General features: G+C 44.1%; 1 protein-coding gene across 2 annotated transcripts; it reads left to right on the top strand.

The window, feature by feature from the left end:
* RUBCNL (rubicon like autophagy enhancer) lies at positions 1 to 24,178 on the top strand. 2 transcript variants are annotated; one of them, XM_021697907.1, is made up of 13 exons: positions 1 to 528; positions 4,028 to 4,110; positions 4,592 to 4,802; positions 8,071 to 8,172; positions 8,649 to 8,709; positions 9,160 to 9,292; positions 10,454 to 10,599; positions 12,160 to 12,224; positions 18,251 to 18,489; positions 19,451 to 19,512; positions 22,040 to 22,193; positions 22,730 to 22,820; positions 24,023 to 24,135. In XM_021697907.1, the coding sequence occupies exons 1-13, from the start codon at positions 24 to 26 to the stop codon at positions 24,133 to 24,135; spliced, it is 1,965 nt and encodes a 654-aa protein (XP_021553582.1). In that variant the 5' UTR covers positions 1 to 23. The 2 variants fall into 2 exon arrangements, with proteins under 2 accessions (XP_021553582.1, XP_021553583.1); XM_021697908.1 differs by lacking the exon at positions 22,040 to 22,193 and having other exon boundaries at positions 24,023 to 24,178.
* The last annotated feature ends 278 nt before the right edge of the window (positions 24,179 to 24,456 follow it).

Genomic DNA, 24,456 nt, shown 5'->3' with positions numbered 1-24,456 from the left:
CACACCACCCTGAGCCTGGGAAGATGGTGTCACAGTCTACAGGCCGGCAGGATTCTCCCGTGGACTCTTGGGAAAGGGACGGCAATGACCCTGGCGACATTGATGGTTCTCCCAGCCTCCTGGACACTGACCAGTCCCCTTGCCACTCAGACGTCAGGTTCATGAGGCACAAAGCTTCCTGGATTAACCCCCAGTGTGAGCAGCAACAACTGCAGGATTTGCCCCCTCGGGGGCCGACAAGGGGGTACAGTGGGAGCCACTTTGGAGGGAACACCGCCTCTCCCCTCGGCCCCTCACCATTGTCTCTTGGGGACTCCACGGTGGAGACATCACTGTCGAAGGATCCTGCAGACTCTGCCCAGGGCTCAGGTGACAAGAGCGGCGACCTCTCTTTTACCTCCACAGAAGAGCAGGCAGTGCTCCTAGGACACTCTCCTCAGATGTCTCTGTTCACAAGCTCCTTTCCTGATCCTGAAGCTGACCATGCTTTGCTGCAGCCTTCCCAGCTGACAGCTTCCACCAATGAAGGTAACTCCCGTCGGGAATTTACCTCATTCCCGTCTGTTCCCATGCTGGCCTTGGTCTACAGCCTGTCTTACTGGCTTCCTCATGAGAAAAAAGTCATGGCTTTCCACTTTGATCAGAGGCCGGTGCATTAGCTCATTTACTATTATTGTCCCCGGCCCAGCTACCCGGATGGTCACACTGGGTAAAATCAGGTATTTCCGTTCTTCGATTGCAAGGAGGTGCCATCTTTGCTCAGCTCAGCTGATAATCAATGCCATCTTTGAGCTGGTGTGTGCCTTCAGGAGCTTCCAGCTCATGAAGTTGCCTGCAAGAGAGAGGATTGGGGGCGCTCTCAATTCAGTGTGGTGGGAGAAAGTGTTTCCAGACAGAGTGGGCTCCATTTTACACAAGTACTTTCCTAGGAGATAAACTCACCTCACCTCTCCCTGAACGGCGTGTGACTAGAAAATAGTAAGATTTAAAAATAGTAATCACAATTCCCCCAAAGACTATACAAAACCTTTTTTTTTTTTTTTTTATTAAAGCCAGGGCTCCCATTGCTATGAAGTAATGCACATATTCTTAAAAACCTGGAATTCCTAAAATAAGATAATGCATGCAAAATGCCGCTCAAGAGTCAGTAAGTTATCTGTTACTGTTACAATTTGTGACATTCTAATTTTTTAAAAAATATTCATTATGTTATATTCACTGTGTTAATTTATATTTCTCTTAGAACCCTAGTTCAGATAATCAATGAAGTTCTTTTCTTTCAAAACAGTTTGAAAGCTGCCTGCCTGTCTGTGTGTGTGTCTGTATGTAGGTATTTATTTATTTCTTACTAGCAACAACCAGTCCTCCCTCTTCCCTAAATTATGGGGTTTATTTGTTCTATGGGAAAAACTTTTGAAAAGTCGAAGATGATGACAATCTTTAACATATTATTCATAGCTTAAGAATAGCAGATTTTGGGGGCTCCTGGGTGGCTCAGTGGTTAAGTGTCTGCCTTTGGCTCAGGTCATGATCCCAGGGTCCTGGAATCGAGCCCCACATCGGGCTCCCAGCTCAGCTCCCTCTCCCTCTCGCCCTGCTTGTGCTCTCTCTCTCTAACGAAGAAATAAAATCTTAAAAAAAAACAGTTCACCAGGGGCGGCTGGGTGGCTCAGTTGTTAAGCGTCTGCCTTCAGCTCAGGTCATGATCCCAGGGTCCTGGGATCGAGCCCCACATCGGGCTCCCTGCTCTGCGGGAAGCCTGCTTCTCCCTCTCCCACTCCCCCTGCTTGTGTTCCCTCTCTCGCTGTGTATCTCTCTGTGTCAAATAAATAAGTAAAAATCTTAAAAAAAAAAAAAAAGAATAGCAGATTTTGGACAATCTTAAAATGGGCTAGTTTTGAAATAAGAACCAAATTTGAGCAAAATGACACACTCTACAGCAAGTGGTTCTGCAATTTAAAATTATCCTGTAGCTTTGTCTTTCTCCCAGAAAGAAAACAGGTACCCCAGGCCCTTTTGTCCTAAGCCAATAACCCCCAGCAATTTCTCTAAGTTCCTCCTTTAAAAACTACTCCATCTTAAACTTGGTAGGAGGATGCAGCCCATGGGATTAAAAAAAGAAGTCCCCAGCGATCTGGTCTTTCTTTGCTGAGGGACAGCATTGCAGAGAATAGGCATTTGCCTCTAAGACAAGGGATTTTTCCTGTGACTGCTTCGTCCCAATGACAGCAGCATGGTATTCCTTTTCTAGATAATATGGTAGAGGAAGAGCCACCCACCCACTCCCCCAGCCTAGAAACATTTCCTGAGGCCCCAAGAAACAAATCCACAGATCCCTTTTGCTTGCAGAGGACTTACTCATTTATAGAGCACACTCACATTCCTGGTCTCCTTCAATCTCCTAATAGCTCCCTATCCCAGTGTGAAGGATGAGGACATTTCAATGCAGAGGCCCAGCCAGCTGGTGTAGAGAGAGCTAGAACTGGAATCCACAGTTTGACTCTTCTCTGTCCCTTTTCGTCTATACTCGGGGTCCAAAAACTATGACCTGTGGGCCAACTCCGGCTGGCCTCCTGATGTTACAAATACAGCGCTGTGCATGTTGCTCACAGCACCTCCCTCACCCCAGTGGCAGAACTGCGTAGTTGCAACAGACGGCCCTCAGATCCTACAGTATTTACTTCCCAGTCCTGTTCAGAAAAAGTTTGCCCGCGCCTGATGGCTTCTGAAGCTCAGAGATTCAAGGTTCTTCATGGAACAGTCACTTCCTTGAAGAAGAGGCAAGGGATTGGGCGATCCTGCTTGCATCGCTCTTCGTCACCCTGAGAGCTGTATGATCCTGAAACCATCTGTAGCATTTTGGTCTAATTTGAACAACTCAGCTCTTGGGGCTCTCACGGAAATGTTTTGCCTTAAATGCTGCAAGAAGAAATCACATGACCAGAGTCCTTTTGTTTTGATGGTGTTCGCTGCCAGTAATGGAGTGGTTTTGGGCGGGGCGGGGCGGGGGGCAGCATGGATGAGTCAGCTGAATCTACCCTCTGCAGTTTCTTCTAGTTTTTGTCGGCAGGAAGACCATTTTAGAGAAGCAATGCTGGCCTTTTTCAGACAGGTTTAGTTCTGTAAACAAGAAGTTTTGGGGGGTGCCTGGGTGGCTCAGTCGGTTAAGCGTCTGCCTTCGGCTCAGGTCATGATCCTGGGGTCCTGGGATAGAGTCCCTCATCGGGCTCCTTGCTCAGCGGGGAGTCTGCTTCTCCCTCTGACCCTCCCCCCCATGCTCTCTCTCTCTCTCTCTCTCTCTCTCTCATTCTTTCTCTCAAATAAAAAAAAAAATCTTTTTAAAAAATTTTTTTTTTTTATTTTTTATTTTTTTTTTTTATTTTTTTTAAAGATTTTATTTATTTATTTGAGAGAGAGAATGGGAGACAGAGAGCATGAGAGGGAGGAGGGTCAGAGGGAGAAGCAGACCCCCCGCTGAGCAGGGAGTCCGATGCGGGACTCGATCCCGAGACTCCAGGATCATGACCTGAGCCGAAGGCAGTCGCTTAACCAACTGAGCCACCCAGGCGCCCCTAAAAAATTTTTTAAAAAAAGAAGAAATTTTGGGTCGGTTGCAGTGCATGGGAGAAGAGATCCCATAATTCTTATGGCCCTGCTTCTAGACTATTCTTTCTCATGCTTCTCCATCTCCTTTAGGTAGTTTCCATGATCCTCTTCTCCTTCTACCCTCTTCACCTCATCGGTCTCCTCCATTCCATTGGCTCTCCCATCCCTTCTCTGAGGATTCCTCCCAAGTTGCTCCAATAGGTTTTTGTAGAAATGACCCCCATTAACGCAATGTCTGCAAAGCCTAACACCAGAAGGATCTGTCTTCTTCTGGCATCCTAATTTATTCTAGAATTGTGCTGATTCAAAAACAAACAAACACCCTACAATATTTAAAAGCCACTTCCTAGCATTGTTTTGTTTTCTTAGGGAATCTTTGAACTTTTTTTTCTCCGTTTTTAATAACTTGCTGCATTGGCAGGTGCTGTTCAAGTCAGTGGAAGAACCACTTTTTTGAATTCCTTCTCTCCAGAGGTATTTCTACTCCCAGTCGATGTCGAAAAGGTGAACACAGCTTCTTTTTTCTTTTTTTAAAACCACAGAGAATGTTGATTCCTTGGATGGTGCTGTTGTGATTTAAATCTGGAAACTTCACTTGATGAAGCCTGGCGGATAGGTGGTTGCATTTCAGCCTCTGGCAGGAGCACTGAGGGCTCTGAGTCAGTGCCTGTGCGCGGCTGGGAAGTTTTCCATGACTGATGCCTGATGTCTACCCCTGGGCCACCACCAACCCGGGGTCCATATCACGAGAAATTCAACTTGGGGTGTCTGTTGGTCGCAGTGGAGTAAATTTTATGTGTCTGGGAGATATGGGCTATACTTCATATAATGACCTGTGAGCACTCAGTTTAAGTAAACATTTATATTTCTATGGATTAACTCCACTTAAATACAGCTTCTTGATTTTTCAATCCAGTACACCCTCAATGAAAAACAGTCGACTATGCTTGTGAGTATTTTAACAGGTACTTTTTTTTTCCTGCAGGAAAACGCCCACTTCTATGTTGCAGATATGATTATAGCAGCAATGGAGAAAATTAAGTGCACCATCCTGAGTCAACAGCACACAGAGCACTGGGGTGTGGAAGAAGCCAGTGGGGCACTCGGGAATGACCACGCTGACTCTGAAGTCACCTTTTATACCAATGTAAAGCAAGAATCTGGGTCTTCCAATTCTTCTGACAGTGGCTATGAAGGCAAGTGGGGCAAATCAGAGAAACTTTATGCTGTGTTCTCCACTTACATCTCTTTTCCTATCACATCCCAAAGTAGATCTTCAAATCCTTTGTCTAAAACTTTCTAAAACTTCCTGAATAACCTGCTGCACAGCTCAACCCCGTCTTGCAGGACCCTGGGTCCACTTTCCCAGGGAAGAGCGCATGAGGGGCCCTGCTTTGATTGGGTGTCCCCAACTGGTCAGCCAGCCATGGCCAGGGGAGCGAGGGAATGTGATTGGATCATCATCCCCCTGAGGCCACCAGTGGGGAGAAAAGAAATGATTCCTATTTCAGTATCCCATTTCTGTGCTTTATCTTTGAGTCTTTCTTTTTTTTGTGTCTGTTTTTTGGCCCCATTCCTAGTGAACAAGTCATCCCTGACTTCTGAGTAATAATGACACATCCCCTCCATCCATTCCCTATCCACCTTTGACCTGGACCATCACACTAGCCTCCGGCCAGTCATTCTGTAAGAAGTGCCTTTAGGTCCTCAAGATACATGTGCTGCTTTAATTTTCTCTTTACTTGCAGCCTCTTCCCCTCATCGATCCCACACGCATCTGTCTTCCTAGAACAACTTCTACTCCTCTAAAATGGCCTGCTGAGATTGCTCCATATTTGATTCTGGGATTTTTAGCCTTGTGGGATACAGCTTCCCAACAGGCATCTCCTGATCTATGTTGTACCGTGGGCTTTAGTTACACGAGCCTGGTAAACTTGCCCACAGACATTTCTCCCAAGCCTCTGCCTCCCACCCTTTGCTTTGGCTAGGCTCCCTGGAATGCTGGGTCCCCAGGAACTTCACATCAGTTCCTTGATTCTTCTCATTCTTTGCAAGCAGTCCCCCTCCACCAGCACTGTGACATGCTCCCAGGTTGCATCACAGGGCCAGGGCACCATTCATGTGGAATGAAGCCTAAGTTGTGCTCCAGAATGCTCTATGATTGTCTGCGTGCATGCGTCACTCCCTCCTGGAGTTGTGCAGCATGGGGGCTTGCCTTCTTAAGGCCCATGGCATGCAGTTGTGTCTTCTCATGGCTATGTGTGTCTGTGTCTCAGCTCCCTTACGAGGTTTTAAACTCTTTGATGGATAAGCATTTGTCTCATTTGAATTTGCCTTCAGCATAAGCCTTGCCAGAAATAGTATTTTAGAGATATTTGTTGAATGGCTGAGTGGAAGCTCATGTCTAGCGGAAATTTTTTTTAAAGATTTTATTTGAGAGAGAAAGAGTGAGCATGAGCAGGGGGAGCATGGCAGAAGGAGAAGCAGACTCCCCGCTGAGCAGGGAGCCTGGTGACATGCAGGACTCCATCCCAGGACCCCAGGATCATGACCTGAGCTGAAGGCAGACGCTTAACTGACTGAGCCACCCAGGTGCCCCTGAATATTTTTAATATGAATATAAATATGTTAAATGAAATTTTAAAATATTTCTACCACCCCAATAAAAATACGCATTTTTTAATCACATATCTCTCTTGTGACATTTCTCGTGGTGGATATTACTCCTTTGAGGTAGGTCAGCATACTTTAAGTTACAGGTTGGTCTTGAGAGCTTTTAAAAACAAACAAACAAAAAGAATAGAAAGTATCAGCATTCAACTCACTTAGAGGGAGCCGTGCTTCCTGGAACTTTTTTTTTTGAATCAGTGAAATATATTTTTGTGTTTGTACTGAGTTGCAATGCGAATGTATGTTATTGTGGATCGTGGTCAAAAGAGGGCGGGGAAATACAGAGGTGGGTGAGGTTGCCCTATCATACCCAGGAGGAAACCAAAGCTGAGAAGTTGATTGTCCACAGTCACCCAGCTAGGATGGGGCAGTGTTGTTGGGGTTTTTTACATTTTTTTTTTAAGATTTATTTATTTATCTTAGAGAGAGAGAGCACTTGTGGATGAGCAGGAGGGGCAGAAGGAGAGGGAGAGAGAATCCCAAGCAGACCCCGCACTGAGCACCCGGAGCTGGATGCAGGGCTTGATCCCAGGACCTGAGATCATGACCTGAGCTGAAACCAAGGGTCGAGTCAGATGCTTAACTGACTGCACCACCCAGGCAGTGCAGTTTTAAATCCTGGCCAGTTCCCTGTGAAGCGATTTCATGTAACCTCTGCATGACCTTGAGTACAGTTTTATTGTGATTACATACTCGTATTAATTAATAATATGATTACATTATATTAACAGTATTTCATATCCAGTTTGCCAAGTTGCTACAGTTTTCACATTTTTCCGTGATGGTATTTCTGGAGTTAATAACATGATTTGCAATATCAATTTACTATTATTTGGCATGTAGGTAGCTTTCAGTATTTTAATATTTTAAATGGACTGCAACTAGCTCCTTCTGATCAAAGCCTGCCTTTTTCACCTTTTTTTTTTTTTTCTTTTTAATGACATTCTTAGGATAATTCCCCAGGCTAGCTTTCAGGATAGAAAAACATGGATATATTTGTAGTAGTTTCCTTAGGTTGCTGTAACAAAACACCACAAACTGGGTGGCTGAAAACAACAGAAAATGTATTTTCTCTCAGTTGTGGAGGCCAGAAGTCAACAATGAAGTTGTTGGAAGGGTTGGTTCTTTCTGGAGGCTCTGCGGGAGAACCTGTTCCATGGCTTCTGGTGGTTACCGCCGGTCCCTGGTGTTTCTTGGCTTGTAGACGCATCACTCCTGTCTCTGCCTCTGTCTTCACGTGGCCTTCTCTGGATGTCAGTGTCTGTGTCCAAATTTCCCTCTTTATAATATAACCAGTCATATTGGATTAGGGCTCACCCTGAACCTGTATAACCTAAGCTTAACAATCATATCTAATTCCTCAAGACCCTAATTCCAAATAAGGTCACATTCACAGGTTCTGGGTGGATATGAATTTTGGGGGGACACCTTTAACCCAGTACAATGTTTATGTCACCTCTACTCTTTGACTCACTGTGAAGCTGATTTTCACCCTCTTTCATTTTTTTAAAACTTTGTATTACGGAAAATTTCGAACACACATAAAAGTAGGCAGCTTACTCTTATGAACCCCCTCATCATCACAGATCCTCATCCGTCTGTTTCACTTAATCACAGTGAATGGAAGAACAACACAAAAATAGCTCCCTGCATTTTTTAATTGTTAAAGCTGGATTTTTAAACTCTTTGAATGTAAACTCTTGGCCCATTTTATTTCCCGGTTTCTAATTAGTTGGCTGTGACAGGTTTTCTTTTTCTTCTTGTTGGTGAAACCCCCTTCATTTCCTTTTCTAGGTTGTGCAGTGCTACAGGGCAGCCCCGTGGCTGGGACACCCACTTACTGTGATGTGCTGAAAGAAGCCTGTAAATGTGACTTCGATGACTTTGTTATCATAGGTAAGATTTGGAAACTCACCAGCGATGGCTCGTATTTCCCCTCCCCCACACACATATTGACATGCATCCCATGCGGTACCACGTTATAATGGCTTTCAAAGAAACTTCTCCCAAGATCAGATTATGTCAGATTAAAAAAAAAAAAAAAGATATTCTTATTCCAAATGTCTTCATAATCAATCTCTCATCTCACTTGTAGAATTGAATGCAAAAGCAGATACTCATTATAGTCTGAGATCTGTTTGGCCTCTCAATTAAATTTTGGTGGAATTTCAGGTGAGTGTATTTTGAAATCCCATCTTTGGTCATTAGCTGTAGTCTTGTAATAGAAACCCAAAGAACCTGAAGTATGGAGATGCTGAAGAACTAGTCCTTTCTGAGATGCAGGGATTTATTTTTGTGTTCTTATAGAATTGAGTGTGAGTTAGTAAAACAGACTGAAATACTTTAATATCTTTTCTTTGATTTACTTGCAGAACTTGGTGAGTTTAGCAGTATCACAGAAACCTGTGGATGTTCCTGCAGCTCCTCTAAGAGGTATCTCTCCTCCGTGTCCACCTGCCCCTAGACCCCTGGGCCATCACCTCCAATATATATATATATATATATTGTTTAAAGGCCTTTGTATACATTCTAATTTAATCAGTCTGGGTGGTTTTTAACCCCATTTTTATAAATGTGGAAACTGAGGCTCAGACTAAATGTGCCTCAGGACATAATGCTGTTAAATGAGCAGAGATAGGACTTGAACTCAGGTCTTCGGGCTCCAAATCCAGTGCTCTTTTTACCACATTTCCCAGTCTTGGTACCCTCCATAAATAAAAGGGGCTGTGTTGAGTAAGACAGCCAGTGGGTGGGTGGTGCATGCTCCCTCATGTGACACCTCTTCTGAATTTTTGGAGTGGGAAGGATGATTGAAAACATGAAGACTCATAACATACTCCTCACGAATGTAGTTTTCCATTTTTTGCATCTCTTACCTTTCAGTGTCATTTATGAGCCAGACTTCAGTTCTGCCGAGCTAATAGCCAAAGAGTTGTACCGAGTATTCCAGAAGCGCTGGATGTTGTCAGATGTTAATCATCAACTGGCAGATTCTCTAAATGCTGCTGGCTCGATAGTAAGTATCAAAATGAGTTGGCCTTGAATTGAAAGTTCCTAAACTCTCATCTTTCCTGCTGTTCACTTCAGACATTTATGCATTTCTTTGTATGGTCACTGGGTGTTGGGGGAGACATGAAATGAAGGATGAATCTGACATTTATTGAGTGTTGATTATGCGCCAGGGAATCCAGCATTTCACATTTTCATCATCAGTATCCTCTTAAGTAGATGCTGTCGTTATGTTTACTTTAAAGTGTTAGTTCCAGCCTCTCGGCAGGGCTGGTCAGTGGAAGAGCAGGAGTCATGCCCATCCTGGTCCCTTGTAGACACACCGCCCTCTGACAGCGCACATCCCACTGCGGGGAGAGAACTTCGCGGCAAAGCTAACCTAGGGGTAGGAATAAAGCACTCTGCAAGTGCAGAGAAGGGGTGTTTAATTTTATCAGGGGACTTGGGAAGGCCAATTGGAGATCTCAGAACTTGAAAACGGTAGCAGGTAGAAACACATGGAAGGGGAGCTTGGCAAAGGGCAGCAGGAGTAAAAGTGATGGGGGCGGGGCGGTGGTGGTGGTGTGTGGTATGTTTATTGAGCAGGGTGGCTTGGTGTGGTTGATAACGTGTGTTTTTGTGTATCCGTGTTGAGCTTCCTGGGAAATTAGGTTTGAAGGATGTGGTCACATTGTGGAGGACATAGAATGCTACTTTGAGGAGTTTGCATGTTAAATGCAAACAGGAAAGTTGAATGGGTCAGAGGGAAGCCACTGGACATTTTTAAGCAGGGGAATGATCTTAAAAGAGCAGTTTTGGGGGAAGTCTGACAACAGCTGGGGGTTCTGGTGGGCAGCATCTGGCAACCTATGGACTAAGAACAGTAAGGCTTCTGCTGTGAATAAAAGCATTCCGGTCACAATGACCTACTACTTACAGTAATCTGAAGTCTAGAAACAAATGAACTCCCCAAAATACTAAGAAAAGTGATTTCAGCTGGATGGTGTTTCAAGCAAGTCTTCTGCAGATGGCTTTAGATACAGGGAGGGCTCCTTTCGTTCAGTTGAAAGCAGTTTTAATTTTTCATGGCAAATTTTAATGCTGGAAACACATTTGAATGTTCTTTTTCTTTCAGTTCCTGAAATATGCTTGTTTAGGTTGCTCTGCAATCCTCTTCTGTGTTATGCAGGTAGTGAATGAAGAGCGGGTCCAAAAAGACTTTGAATCCAGTGTGGATGTCGTTCAGGAAATTACCCTTAAGTCGAAGATCAGAGGGGCTGAAGACTGGGAGCCCCCCAGATTTCAAATCATATTTAATGTTCATCCACCACTCAAGTAAGTCTGGGTTGTTGTGTGGGCCTCCAGTCCAGGTAATAAGGTGTGTTGGGTCCCACCTCTTTGTGGAAGTAGGTGAAGGGAAGAAAATTACACACCGAGGGATGAAGGAAAATTTGTTTTAGGAATAAGGAAAGTTGGGCATATTTTTCTGAGTTAGCTTCTTAGCTCCCTGTTTATCATGGGTTTTGGGGGGCTCTGTAAGTTTGACAAGTTGAGAATTTAACTATTTCCTTAATTATGTACATTACATAGCAATTGAAAATTAAGTAGGTTTAAAGGGGATTTTTTTTAAGTGGCTAATATTGAACCTTAAAAATCATATACAATAATTTTAAAAGACCACTCTATTCACCAGTACAATGTGAAAGAAAAATCAATGGATAATTTTTTTTAAAAGGGAAACTCTAATCCTGAGGAGGGCTCCTAATAGTTAAAAAATGCAACAGGATGCAAATAAAAATACCTTTGTTCTCTCAGAAGTAACAAAATCCTGAAAGACAAAACGACAAAAGAGGATGCAAAAGAAAAAAAGAAAGAAACTCATTTTTATAAATGTATATGTATAAATAAAATATATAATAATTTAAGGTAGAAGTTTAATTTGTTTCTGAGAGTATATGACATTACAAGGGGACATTTTAACCAACTACAATTTCTACATTCCTCTTGGCTTATATTTAGTGTGTTCCCAAACTGCAGCATAAAGAAGGGACTGGCAAAGGTTCTTGCCTTTGCCCCATGTAAGTGCCCTATAGGCTCTGTCTTGTGTTTTTCTTTTGAGAGAATGACAAGAAGGTCTCTGCGGTGCTTGGGCAGAAGAGCTCCTTTTCCAGACTTGGGGTGGGGTCACTCTCCTTAGCCAAGGCTATCTTTTCTCGAGAATTTCCCTATATCCTCTCTAAGGGAGACAGATAGGGGTCCACACAGTTTTACGTTGGTCATTTTTGCTGACCCTAAGTTGTAATAAAATTTTGCAATTTCCTTCGTATTTCCAAATCACATATGAAATTGTGGTGTCAACAGTTCAATAGAAGACACTTCAGTAGACTATCGCTCACCAAATATGTTTGATACTTAGGTCTTACATGATCTCTTACTCATCCTAGTTTCTTTGGATCCATTTGTGAACTTCCCGGGCACATCACCTCTTGGTGTTTCATTTCCCTGAACTTTCTCCCATGCGTTGTGTGTTTCCAGTTTTCTCTGGTGGGGGTCCTGTGCATGCACAGTGAGCAGTCTCTAAAGATCCCATGGTGGAATAGTTATTCATGATACTGACTTCGGTTTTGGTGATAGCAGGGGTTTTTAAAAGGCCCAGAGATCTCAAAATAAACAAACAAACAAATAAATAAATAAAAATAAATAATAAAATAAAAGATCCAGAAATCTCAACTAGAAAACTCTATTGAAGAATGCTGTTTTTTTCCCAAATGAAAAATGACAAAATTAAGGCCCCGAGCCAAGAAAAGCACCATGATGTCAGTTTCTTTTCCAGTCAGTGAAAAATGCTCCATTGGCTACTTCTGAACTGTAACTGTGATCATTTTCTGTACTCAGGAGGGAACTCGTGGTAGCAGCCCAGAATTTTTTGTGTGCTGGTTGTGGAACTCCAGTAGAACCTAGTAAGTATGAGCAGTTGATTACCTGTTGAGTATGCTGTGACGGGGGAAGAATAGCAAAGTTGGAGAGTGCACTGTTTTTGTGAACGATGCCTTTGATGAAGTTGTTACAAGAACTTCACAATACTGCCCTCTCTTTCAGGAAGAGGCCATCGTGACCTATGTATAAGGCTACATGGCTGGTCTGTTACCTCTTGGACCATCTCCTAGTTCTCTCCCCATTGGGCACTCAGCTCCAGCCACATGGCCTCCCTTCTGGTCCTTGAAGGAGGCAGGCTCACTCCTGACTTAGGGATTTGCATTTCTGCTTTTCTCTCCCTAGAATGACATCCCTATGGCTGGTTCCCTTACTTCCTGCACATCTTCACTCAGAATTTACAAGGTTTTGCCTGGCTGCCCTATTGAAAATGTCCACCTTGCCACACTCCTGGCCACAAACATACACGTGTACACTTTACCCTTCCTTATTTTTCATTCTAGCACTTATCTTTCTAAAATACTGTTTTAGATTCTCCTAATTTTTCTTATCATTGGTCTGTGTCCCTGTCTAGATTCAAAGTTCCATGAGGACAGACATGTTGTCTGTTTTATTCATTGCTCTATCCCCTGCTCTTTCAAGAGCACCTGGTGCACAGTTTCCTCAAAAGAGACTTGTTCCATGCTTGAATGGCTTATCAAGGAGCTAGCCAAACTCCTCTGAGAGGGTTTGAGGAGGTGGCCTAGAGGAATCATTCCTAGGCCAGCTGGGGACTAGAAAATCAGGCTTCTTCCAGTCAGAAATGCAAATTGCCCACTGAAGACTCTGAATCACTTGTTCTGCTTATGAGGGCATCCACAGGTCTGACCTATAGAAGGCTGGGAAGAGGAGCTTTGCTGGAAAGGGTTCTCTTGGCCTTTGATAGGAAGTCTTGGAAGGAAAAAGACTTTGAGGACCTCCACCTCAGGAAGGAAATACAGAAAACAGCAATCTGTCTGGGATTCCTTCTATCATATTGAATGACAGTGCCCGCCATTCATCATAGTTGTAACTGGTTTCAGTTACAGGACTCATCCTCCCAGCTAGTCCGGTGGGGACCATGTCTGTTTGGTTAACCACTGTATCCTGGTTCCTCAGTATCGAGTGCATGATTGAGTGCATGAGTCAGAAACTATGAACACGTGACTGTGATTCCACCAACTTTGAAATGATCTCCCTAAGTTTGTTCAACTACGGAGATGTATGCCTTCCCTGGTGGCATAAACATGATCCTTCCCTCATGGAGCTTGCTTACAGGAAGGCAGAGTCATCAGCCAAGTGAACAGCAAGGATGATACTTGCAATGAAAGAGAAAGTCAAGAGTGCTGTGGGATTTACCGCATGGGAACTGAATCGGGGCTTGGGGGGCTGGGAGGGAGAAGTTCTGTAGGGAAGTGATTATCCCCAGAAGCATGTGCGTGTGTGTTGCGGAGGTAGGGCCCTGAGCAAAGGGCCTGCAGTGATTGCAGAGAAGTCCTGTGTGACCAGAGAGTAATAAGGAGAGAAGAAAGCATGCTCACAGTTGCCCAGGGCACAGATGGTAGATGCGTTATCAGCCGCGGAGATAATTTTGGACTTTTCCTATGAACTTCCTATATAGTTCTTAGGATATATTTTGACTTTTTATTTCTTTCATTTTTAAAAAAAGATTTTATTTGAGAGAGAGAGAGCAAGCACAAGCAGGGTGAGGGGTAGAGAGAGAAGGAGAGGGAGAGGGAGAAGCAGACTCCCTGCCGAGCAGGGAGCCTGACTTGGGGCTCGATCTCAGAACCCTGAGATCATGACATGAGCTGAAGGCAGACGCTTACCCGACTGAGCCACCCAGGTGCCCCTTGACTTTTTATTTTAAGGTATTTTTGGACTTACAGAGGAGTTGCAAAAATGGTACAGAGATATTCTGTATTCCCTTCATCCAGCTTTCCCTCCTGTTAACATCTTATAATCATCAGAGTATAATTACTACAACCGAGAACTTTGCATTGGTACAATCCTATTCACTCAGCCACAGACTTATTCAGATTTCACGCATGACCTTGATCTGCTCCCAGGTCCAATCCAGAATTGCACATGGCACGTAGTTGTCAGGTCTCCTTTGTTCCCTCCAGTCTCACGCATGTTGAACCATTTGAAAAGTAAGCAGACAACATGACAGTTTACCCTTTAATACTTCAGCGTGTTCTAAAAATAAGGATGATGAACAGTTAGCACACCAAAGGAAATTAATAACAATTCTCTAAATATTCTCTCATACTAGTCCATATTCGTTTGTTTTTCTCATGATGTCGTTTATAGCTAATTTTTCCACCCAGGTTCTAACCAAGTTTCATACACTGCATTTAGTTATTATTTCTCTTTAGCCATCTTTATTCTATACCTGCACAATCCAACATGGTAGCCACTAGCTCATGTGGCTATTTAAGATTTAATTTAAATTAATTAAAGTTAAAAATCCAGTTCCTCAGGCACACTAGCGACATTTCAAGTGCTCAGTAGCCACATGGAGCTCGTAGCTACCACATTGGATGGTACGGGCTTAGAACATTTCCATCCTCCCAGAAAGTTCTGTTGGACAGCACTGTTCTAGAATTTGTCCTTCCTATTTTTTTTTTTTTCTGTGACATTGACTTCTCCTCCAGTGAGAAATAGCTGTGGTTTTAGAGCAGGGCTTCTCAATTTCAGTACTACTTGACTTTGTTGTACGGCTGTCCTGTACATTCTAGGACATTCAGTAGCATCATCAGATGCCCCTGGTGGCTCCCCAATTATGACAACTGGAAATATCTCCAGATATTTCCAAATATTCTTAGGGAGAAAAAAAAATCACCCCTGGTCTAGAACAGCTGGTTTAGGATGCGTCGTTTGGCTCTGTTTTAATTAAAGGACTCAAGAAACCGAAAGAGAGAGACATAATTTATTCTGTATTGATAGTGTAGTATTTAGTAGATAGTCAATGAAATTTGATGAATGAGTGACTGGATATTGAAATGTTAAGATTGTAGATTTTAGGGAAAGATGAATTACATCAGGAAAATTTATTGGCCCCGTCTGTCTTCCCATCTTGCTAAGTTTGATCAGAAATGTAGAGTGCAAGGGCCAGAGCATACCTTCCTTTCTGCCCATTTTATAAAAATGTATCAAGGCCCTGTCACAAGCAAAAAAATACTCATTATCTGCCAAATCAGAAATCTTAATCCAGGGTGGGAAATAGACACATACAACTGACTTCTCAAGATCTGAAATTTAAGAACTCAGACATTAAGCACTTAACAAGTTCTTAACAATAATTCGTCAACCCTAGTTGTGTGTACTTATAGTTGAACCTGGTTATTTATGATTCCATATTTGCAGATTCATCTATTCGATAAAATTTATTGGTGACCACAAAATCATTACTCATGGTGTTTTCATAGTCATGCCCAATTATGCACAAAGCACCAAAAATTTGAGTTGCCTGAAATTTGAGTTGCCTGATGCACACGTTTCCTGCAGAAGGCAATGCTCTGCCTTGTTTTATTTCTCACACTTTAAATAAGGCCTTCTCATGGTTTATTGAATGCCTTTTTTTTTTTTTTACAGTTTTGCATTTTTTGTTGGCGATTTAGCTGTTTAAAATATCCCCCACATGTAGTACTGAAGTGCTCCTAAGCACGAGAAGGTTATGATTTGCTTTATGGAAAATATACATGCATGAGATAAGCTTCATTCAGGCATGAGTTATAGATAGTTCTGTCGGCCCTGAATTCAATGATATAACTAAATATAACAAAATAATATATTGTTGGTAATGTATATATAAGATTATTATTGTTGGTATATTATTGGTAATATATATAAGGTTGTTAAAAATAAATTATAACAAAATATATTAAATACAGTGTCTTTAAGCAGAAAACACACATGAAACAAGGTTATATACTGACCAGTTGGTGAAAATGTTGTTACCACAGGCTCACAGAAGCCTAAACCTGTATTTCCCTCAGGAGCATACTTCAGTCTTCACGAATTTGGTGTTCATGACAACTTTATAAAACATAAACTATTGTAAATAATAAGAATCAATGGGTGCTACCGGGGTCTGAGGGATAATTTGGGCAAGCGCAAAGGCATTAGCTCCTCGCCCTTGCCCTCCGTCGAATGCGGCAGAGGATGAGGGGGCTATGATGGCCACAAGCTGGAGCTTCAGGCCAGACGTGGGTGGGAATCCTACTGGCCTGCTCCCTGTGTGTCTCTGGCATAAGCCGATTATTATTCCCTGTCTCTGCTCTCATCAGTGAAATCAGGGAAGTAATAGCCCCAGAGAATGACACAGCGTAGGTGAGAGACTTTTAACCAGAGCATGACACAAAGTAAGTGCTCAGTAAAGGATTGCTCTTGCAGTCACTCAGGCCCTGTTGATTGATTGATTGATTGATTGATTGGTTTTATTTTATTTTATTTTTTTGGTAAACATATGCGCAGAAGCATATAGGACTAGCAATGTACTTAACTCACTGAAAGCTCACGTTATTCAAGTAACATCTCCTTTCATTAAGATATAAGTGGCCTTGTTTGTTCTGGAAGCTGGTATGAGGAAACTAGATTTAGAATCTGCAGTGTCCCAGGTACTTTGGTAGCTGCTTTCCCACCCAGCAATTCATTTCATCTTTGCAGCATGTATCGTCTAATATTTGTATTATACCTTATGGTATTTTCATTACAAAGAAACCCGTGAGTCAAAGGGTGAATGATAAATATCATCCTCGCTCGTCTTAGACTCAGATGTTGAGGGAGGGACACAGGGGACACTTAACTGAATTGCTGTCTTTTTCTTAAACTTGGTGGTGGGTACCCAGGGATTTGTTGCCTTTGTCCCTATACCTTTTGCTTGTCAATATATTTTGTTAGATATATTTCTGAAAGCAATGCATGCTCATTTTAGCAAATTAAAAAATGCAAAAGAACGAAAATCCTTTCTCCCGCGCTTTAGAAGTATTCACTACTGGCTTTTTAGTGAGGATCTCTTGGACTGTGTATGTGTATTTTTAAAAGCAAAATCAAGATCGCAGTATACCTATCTGGAACTGGATGTCCACTGCCCACACTCATCCATGAAATTCATCGGTTCTCTGTCATTTCATTGTTGAGTACACCATACTTGTCTAGCCAGTTGCTTCTTAATGTATCTTTAGATTGCTGTCCCCCGCTCCCACTATAAATGTGCTGTATGAACACCTCTCTGTATCTCCGTGTGTGCATGTTAGCATTTCTGTCTGGTGTCACAGAAGTAGGATTCCCACTACACACTGAAGAGTTAAAGTATATCATGGAAATGTCCTCCGAGAAAGTCCCCTCCTGTCAGCCCTGAGAGTGAGTGTCCGCCCCTCTGCACCTCGCCTGCTCTGGGTCCTCTACCTTTGTGAGAGTTTGATGCAAAACCAAGGAGTTCACTCTTTCAACACGCACGTCTTTGTTGTCGAGATGGTTTTTCACATCATTCCTGGTCATCGGCATTCCATGTTTCCACGTCTCGCCTATTCCCATCCTTGGTGCATTTCTGTAATGTGTTTCCCATGGATTTATCCAGGAAGTCTTTGGGGTGCTACTCCCTAAGAGCGTACCTGGCGTGCTTGACAATTTACCAAGCACTTTCGGTCCATGTGATATACCAGAATCTAGTTCTGAGCTGCTTTTTATGGCCTCAGGCTAGTTAGCCTGAGGAGATTCCCACCAGCGCTCAGGCTGCCTGCCAACCAGAGGCAGAGGGTGGCGCCTACCCGATTGCTAGACTCTAAATCTCATGTTCTTTTGGCTACACCGCAGTTTACAATGCCCGTCTTCCAAATTCAGGAGTACTGGTGCCGGGCGGGGGTGGGGGGAGGGCGGCGGTTTCTCTTTTTTCTGACACCTGTTTTTGGACAGCAACACTCGGGAGTGGCCATAATAGACGGCCTCCAGTCCCTGCCCCAGCCTTGCTCCCCTCCCGACCCCTCCCCCCCCCCCCCCCCCCCCCCCCCCAGCCCTTGTGCTCTTGCAGAGTTTGTGAAGCGCCTGCGGTACTGCGCCTACCTGGGGAAGTATTTCTGTGATTGCTGCCACACGTACGAGGAGACCTGCATCCCTGCCCGGATCCTGACCACGTGGGACTTCAGGAAATACTACGTCAGCCATTTCTCCAGACGGCTGCTGGACAGCCTGTGGCACCAGCCCGTTTTCAATTTGCTGAGCGTTGGCCCCGGCCTGTACGCCAAGGCCAAGGAACTGGACAGAGCGAGGGTGAGCAGCTGCCTCCGCGGGGGAGGCGGGGCCGGTGGCGCCAAGGGCCCTGGCCGCCAATGCGCCTCGCACATTCTGGGTCTCCGGGGGCACCCAGGCGGACCCTCCACGGGGCGGATTTACCGCCAGCCGCTGGAGCTTTAGCTTCACGGCCCCCCTTCCAAGACCCCGTACCAAATTTCCTATTTACGCATAGTTTTGCATTTATACCTAGCTTTTGAAATTTATTTATTAGTAGTTTTAAAATAAACTCGTTTATGTTTAAGGTGTAGAGCATGGTAATTTGATATTCAAATACAAGTGAAATAATTACTGGTCAAGATAATTAACATATCCAGCTCCTCGCAGTTACGGGTGCGTGTGTGTGTGTGTGTGTGTGTGTGGTGGGAGCACCTGAAATGTACTCTCTTAGCAAATTTCCAGTCCTCAATACAGTATTATTAACTCTAGTCATCATACCATATATTAGATCTCTAGACTTACTCATCCTACATAACTGCACCTTTGTTCCCTTTGACCAGCATCTCCCCATTTGCCCCACTTCCCCATCCCTGGAGAGCTCTGTTCAACTCTTTGCTTCTGTGTATTTGACTTTTTTAGGATTCCACGTGTAAGGGAGACCAGGCAGCTTTTTTCTTTCTGTGTCTGTCTTATTTCGCTCGGCACAATGCCCTCCAGTTTCATCCATGTTGCCACAAAGGGCAGGATCTCCATCTTTTATACATAGTTTTGTGTTTTCCTCAAAGAAGGCCTCCAGTGGTTGTGTAAGCTTCAGGCTCCACTCAACTTGGGTCCCTCCTGGACTCAGTCAGGAACCCCTGCTATATAGACTGTTTACTTCAAAGGCTTGTCTTACAGAGTTGTAGCATTTCAAAGTTAGAAATAACATTTAAATTTGATTTATACGTTTTCTGTGCCGTTGATCACATTAACTTTTCCCCCGTTTGGTTTCTCACATTAGGAAACCCGGGAGCAGCTTTTTCATATCAAGAAGATGTTGAAGACCTGCAGGTTTGCTGAAAGGTACTGGGGTTGGCTGGGCCAGGCCCGGCCTGAGGGGCAGGGTGCCACCTGGTCCCACCTCCTCCAGTCCACAGGGCCCCTTAGCACAGCAACTCCCTCGGGCCTCTCCTTGGTGATGCAGACCCTGTCGTTAAGGTTACTAAACCTCCTGGCTCACAAGCAGAGAACTTAACGTGTTAGAAGAATCGGCCAAAACAAGGATGAAATAACTCTAGCCAGTGGCCATTATTATTATTGTTGTTGTTATTTTAAATTGTGATAAAATACACATAACAAAATATACCATCTTGGGGCGCCTGGGTGGCTCAGTTGGTTAAGCGACTGCCTTCGGCTCAGGTCATGATCCTGGAGTCCCGGGATCGAGTCCTGCATCGGGCTCCCTGCTCAGCAGGGAGTCTGCTTCTCCCTCTGACCCTCCTCCCTCTTATGCTCTCTGTCTCTCATTCTCTCTCTCTCAAATAAATAAAAATAAAATCTTTAAAAAAAAAAAAATATATACCATCTCAACCATTTGAAGTGCACAATTCAGTCACATTAAGTACATTCAAATTCGTGTGCAAACTGTCACCACCATCCATCCACAGAACTTCTTTATCTTGCAAAACTGGAATTCTATATCCATTTAGCAGTAACTCCCTCTTCCCCCGCAACCACCATTCTCCTTACTGTCTCTACGAACTGACTCCTCTAGGTACCTCATATAAGCGCAGTCATATAGTGTCTGTCCTTTTGTGACTGGCTCATTGCACTCAACATAATGTCCTGGAAGTTCACCCATGTTGTGGCATGTGTCAGAATTTCCTTCCTTTTTCGGGACTGAAAAATATTCCATTGTATGTATCTACCACATTTCGTCTACCCATTCAGCCATCTTGGGTTGCTTTCACCTTTTAGCTGTTGTGAATAGTGCTGCTATGAGCACGAGTGTATCAGTGTATCAAAATCCCTGATAGAGAGGTGTGTCCAGCTGTCATGGCTGTATAGTATTCTACAGTATGATGTGGTGTTAATGTCAGTATTGTTCTCTTACTGGTAGATTTTTAATGTCTTTATATTAAAATAGATTTTAATATCTCTATAGATATTAAACCTAATAGATTTTAATATCTAATAGATACTTAGCTTTTTAATACCATTTGTTATTTAAAAAACTAGGCTTTAGGTGAGTCTCTGGGCACATCCATAATATGTCCTTTGGGTAAACTTCTAGAGGTGGAATTTCGGGAAACCATGGCCTAAAGATATAGGCATGAATTCAATGACAGAAATAGAATTTTTTAAGTGAAAAAAGAGGTTACTCAAGGGCTTAAGATTATCTGTTACAATAGGATCATAGTTTTTTAAAAAATTGTTTTGTTTTAAAGCTTCTTTCAGTTTCTGATCTTTATTTAATGATAATATACTGCTTTTGAATTAAATTTCTTGGGGAGGAGCATGTCTCCTGTAGTTATCTGGCCTTAAGCTCTACCTCATGGCGGTGGTGTGACAGGTTAATTACTTCTCAGGCTGTCAGTTTTCTTGTCTGTAGCATATAACATTCCCCACAATTACTGTCTACAAAAATTTCTTGAGTATCCATTCTGTGCTTCAGATAAACAATCCACAGGACTCATGTTACATCCGGGGGGAAAGCACACACCCATCACTGCCGGACTGTGTGTTAGACACAGATGCCCGGGGCCCTGAGGACACAGAAGAGGCAACATTTAGGTCCTAAGGGCTGGGCGGGGCCCCTCTGTGGGTCACAGAGCTTCTTGGAGAAAAAGGCTGAGCTTGAAGAGTTAGTCGGACTGAAGAAGAAGTGTCAGGGATCCCCCAGCAGAAGATGCAGTGTGAGCAAGCATCTCAGGCCAGTTTGGCATGACTGGAATGTCAAGTCCAGTGTAGGCAGTAGCTGGCTTGGGCATGCGTGCATGGTGATGCCACTAACTGATTTAGGGAATTCGGGGGGAGATCAGTAGGGGTTGGAGACAGTTACAATCAGTATGTGAATGTCCTTGGGACACACAGGTGGCTACGATCACCTCACAGTTGGATGCCTGGGTCTTGTGCTCAGTGCTGGTCTCCTGGATGGGGGAGTCACGCACCTGCCTACGAGCAGTGCTTCTCTTGTTGGCTGGACAATAGTCAGCATGCGAATGGACTTGAAATTGAGCTGGAATGAATAAGATAGTCTTTTTTTTTTTTTTTTAATCTCAGTACATGTTTCCAAGACTTGAAAAATCAATGTGCAGTTGTCTTTTGCTCAGTATCTACATGGGCAGACTGCAAGAGATAGGTTTTTCTGCTGGTTCAGCTTTTTGAAATCCGCTTTTATGGAATTTTAAGTTCCTGGCTTCCAAACAGACTTGCAAAATGTCAGACGGTGAGTCAGGTCAACTTGCTCTTGGGGTTTTTTTTTTTTTTAATTGAGTTCAAAAAAAATTAAGTGTGAGCACCAGAGAAAACCACTGGCTGCTCAGCCTTCTTGTGTCGTGGCCTCTGCGTGGGTGGCTGTCTGAATTGCTCTTTGTTTCCTCCCTGGCAGCGAGCTAAAGGAGTTTGAGCAGGTGCCGAGGCACTTGACTGATGAGCTCCACCTGTTCTCCCTGGAGGATCTGGTCAGGGTCAAGAAAAGGCTGCTGGTGCCCTTGCTCAAGGACATTCTAAAAGCTTCCCTCGCACATGTGGCCAGCTGTGAGGTAAGGTGCACCCGGGATCGGTGTGTCCCTGAGCTGTCCCTTACCCATCAGGACCTGGGATGAGTGTTCTGCACTTGACCTCATTTAACCCCCACCAACCGGGAGGGAGGTGCGGGGAACACTATTTCCAGATGAGAGAAATGAGGTTCAGAGCTATTCGGTAACCGCCAAGATCGTCGGGCTGTCAAGTGGCAGGGCCGGGAAGCAAGCCTGGGCCAAGTGACTTCTTAGTGTCAGTGCCAAGCCCTGCTCGGGGCCTTGCCTGACTCCCATCTGCCCTGACGTGCCAAGGACAGCCGTGTGGACTTGGGATCCAGGGCTGTGAAATCTCTCCAGGCAAAGCAGATGCACACACATCGTTCGCATTCGTTTACCCTACTATAGTGTGATATAGCATCCCATTCCTTCTAGAGGCTGGGGTTCCGGACACTTAAAAACAGAAGTTTATAAAGTTCTGTAAAAGTAGTGACTTGGCTTCTCCATCCAAAGTAACGTTGCCAAGGAGGATTTTAACTTTTTGGGCCCTTCTCTTGCAGCTGTGTCAAGGGAAGGGCTTCATTTGTGAATTCTGCCAGAGTACAGCCGTCATCTTCCCCTTTCAGACCGAGACATGTAGAAGATGTGCAGGTATCTTAAGAACTTCGTAACATCAGCTTGATAATAGCTTAATAACTGAAGCACAAAATTAGCTTACTGGCAACTTAATCATTTAAGCGCAACGTTGTTTAAAGTATAATGATGCTGGTGCGTGCTTGCATGTTGGATAGGAGCTCGTGGAGTTTTGGGTGCATGGGGAGGAGTATTTGGGTGGGGCGCGGATGAAGGGCGACGTCTCCCCATATAGTGTTTGGAGGCAAGAGTGGTCCGCCTTTTGCCTGTGCCCCCGTTCTTTCCCACCAGGACAGGCCACAGCCACTGCCCCAGTTTTAGAATAGGACCATGGTCAAGCCTAAGGCCGAGGTGCTGTCTCTGGCACCTGTCGCACTCCAAGGGCAGTTTGAGTCGTTGTCACGGAAACCATGTACCCCGAAAGACCTAACGCATTTACTATGTGGCTCTTCACAGCAGAGATTTTCAGACCTTGTTTGACTGTATGTATTCATGATTGAGGAAATCCCATGATCTCTAAACTGTTTCGTGGGAGAGATCTGACCGTGCATTTCTGCCTTTACCCTTGATAAGAGCCATTCTTCCCCTTAGACCACACCAGCACTGTCTCCCTGAGCCCCTTAGGCAGGATCGCAGGAGAGGCTCCGGGGCACGGATGTGCATGCAGAAAACTCCTGGGGCGTGTTCGCAGGCTCCACACCTGTGGGGGGTGTGAAGTCAGCAGGACTTGGCAGAGGGAGAAGGTGAACCGTGGTGTGGTAGCAACAAAGGCTCAGCACATCCCACAGGGCACTCCGAAGCAGGATGGCCTTTCGCGTTGTCACATACTGGGGATAGGGGCCAGCCAGACCTTTAAACCCCATGTTGATCAGTCACCGGATGTAGGCCAGTGCCAGCAAGGGGAGATGACCTTGAGGGAGGGAGGGTGGGAGGCAGGTCTCTCCAGTTAGGGCCATTTCCAGTTAGGGCCGCCTCCTGAGAGTGGGATGTGGGGGGGGGGGGTATACGGCAGCATCCACTGCATCAGACTCTCTCAGCCTCGTGTTCATGACATACCGGGGACTTCAGAATCCCGCGGTTTCCACAACCTTCCTCATTTCCTGTTGTACAACTGGTTTCTGGATTCAGACCACCTCTATCCCCAGGGTGGGGATGAGCATCTGTACATATGTGAGAAGACGAGATAGGCCGCTCGCTGATGGCTGTCCTCCTACTCATAGGGTGCAGAGCTTGCTTTCACAAGCAGTGCTTCCAGTCCTCCGAGTGCCCCCGGTGTGTGCGGATCACAGCTAGGAGAAGACTTTTGCAGAGTTTACCTTCTGCAGCAACATGATGCCCTGAGTGTCGTGGAAAAGACTGTTCAACATGCCTTATAACACCGATTCGTGTCTATTATTGATCATATTGTTTCAGATGTTGAGTATTGTATGTTAAGAAAAAATGGCCAATATTGTTTTTTATTATAAATATTTAATGTTTTAAAAAGAATGCACGTTTTTTTGTTATTAAGCATAGGTTTGTTACTGGTGGTTTTGTTTACAAATGTTCAGTGTTTTTGCTGCTACTGTATTTTTTTAAAGAGTTTTTTTTTTTTTGATACTTCTTAAATCGTATTTGAGCAGTTGTATGTAGCTAATATTGGAACCTATTTTTG

Source organism: Neomonachus schauinslandi, chromosome 3, assembly GCF_002201575.2.
Source record: "Neomonachus schauinslandi chromosome 3, ASM220157v2, whole genome shotgun sequence".
In the NCBI taxonomy this organism is placed as follows: Eukaryota; Metazoa; Chordata; class Mammalia; order Carnivora; family Phocidae; genus Neomonachus; species Neomonachus schauinslandi.
Note: the sequence above shows the minus strand (reverse complement) of the source record. Positions and strands in the feature narration are given on the sequence as shown.